This window comes from Aptenodytes forsteri, unplaced genomic scaffold (assembly GCF_000699145.1).
Source record: "Aptenodytes forsteri isolate BGI_AS27 unplaced genomic scaffold, ASM69914v1 Scaffold574, whole genome shotgun sequence".
Lineage (NCBI taxonomy): Eukaryota > Metazoa > Chordata > Aves > Sphenisciformes > Spheniscidae > Aptenodytes > Aptenodytes forsteri.
In genome coordinates, this window is record NW_008794538.1 from 134,069 (window position 1) to 134,299 (window position 231).

The 231-nt window shown below is 67.5% G+C and overlaps 1 protein-coding gene across 1 annotated transcript in view; it reads left to right on the forward strand.

Moving 5' to 3' along the window:
- Positions 1 to 231, forward strand: part of LOC103893234 (zinc finger MIZ domain-containing protein 2) — a gene marked incomplete at its 3' end in the record, with an annotated part of 2,298 nt that overhangs the window by 1,261 nt on the left and 806 nt on the right. The window contains exon 3 of the mRNA XM_009272279.1: positions 19 to 162. Within this exon, the coding sequence (XP_009270554.1) occupies positions 19 to 162 (144 nt within the window). The remainder of the gene's footprint in view (positions 1 to 18; positions 163 to 231) is intronic.

Here is a 231-nt window from a genome sequence, read left to right on the forward strand (position 1 = left end):
GAAGTTTTGTGCAGCTTCTGCAGCGGGACCATCCCGGAGACCCCGGGGCCCAACGGTGAGGACGGCGTGGAGCAGACGGCCATCAAGGTGTCCCTCAAGTGCCCCATCACCTTCCGGAGGATTCAGCTCCCAGCCAGGGGCCATGACTGCCGGCACATACAGGTAGGGGTGGTGGTGGCAGGGGACTCGGGGGTGTCCCCCACCCTGTGTCTCCCCCCCCCCCCGGCTCAG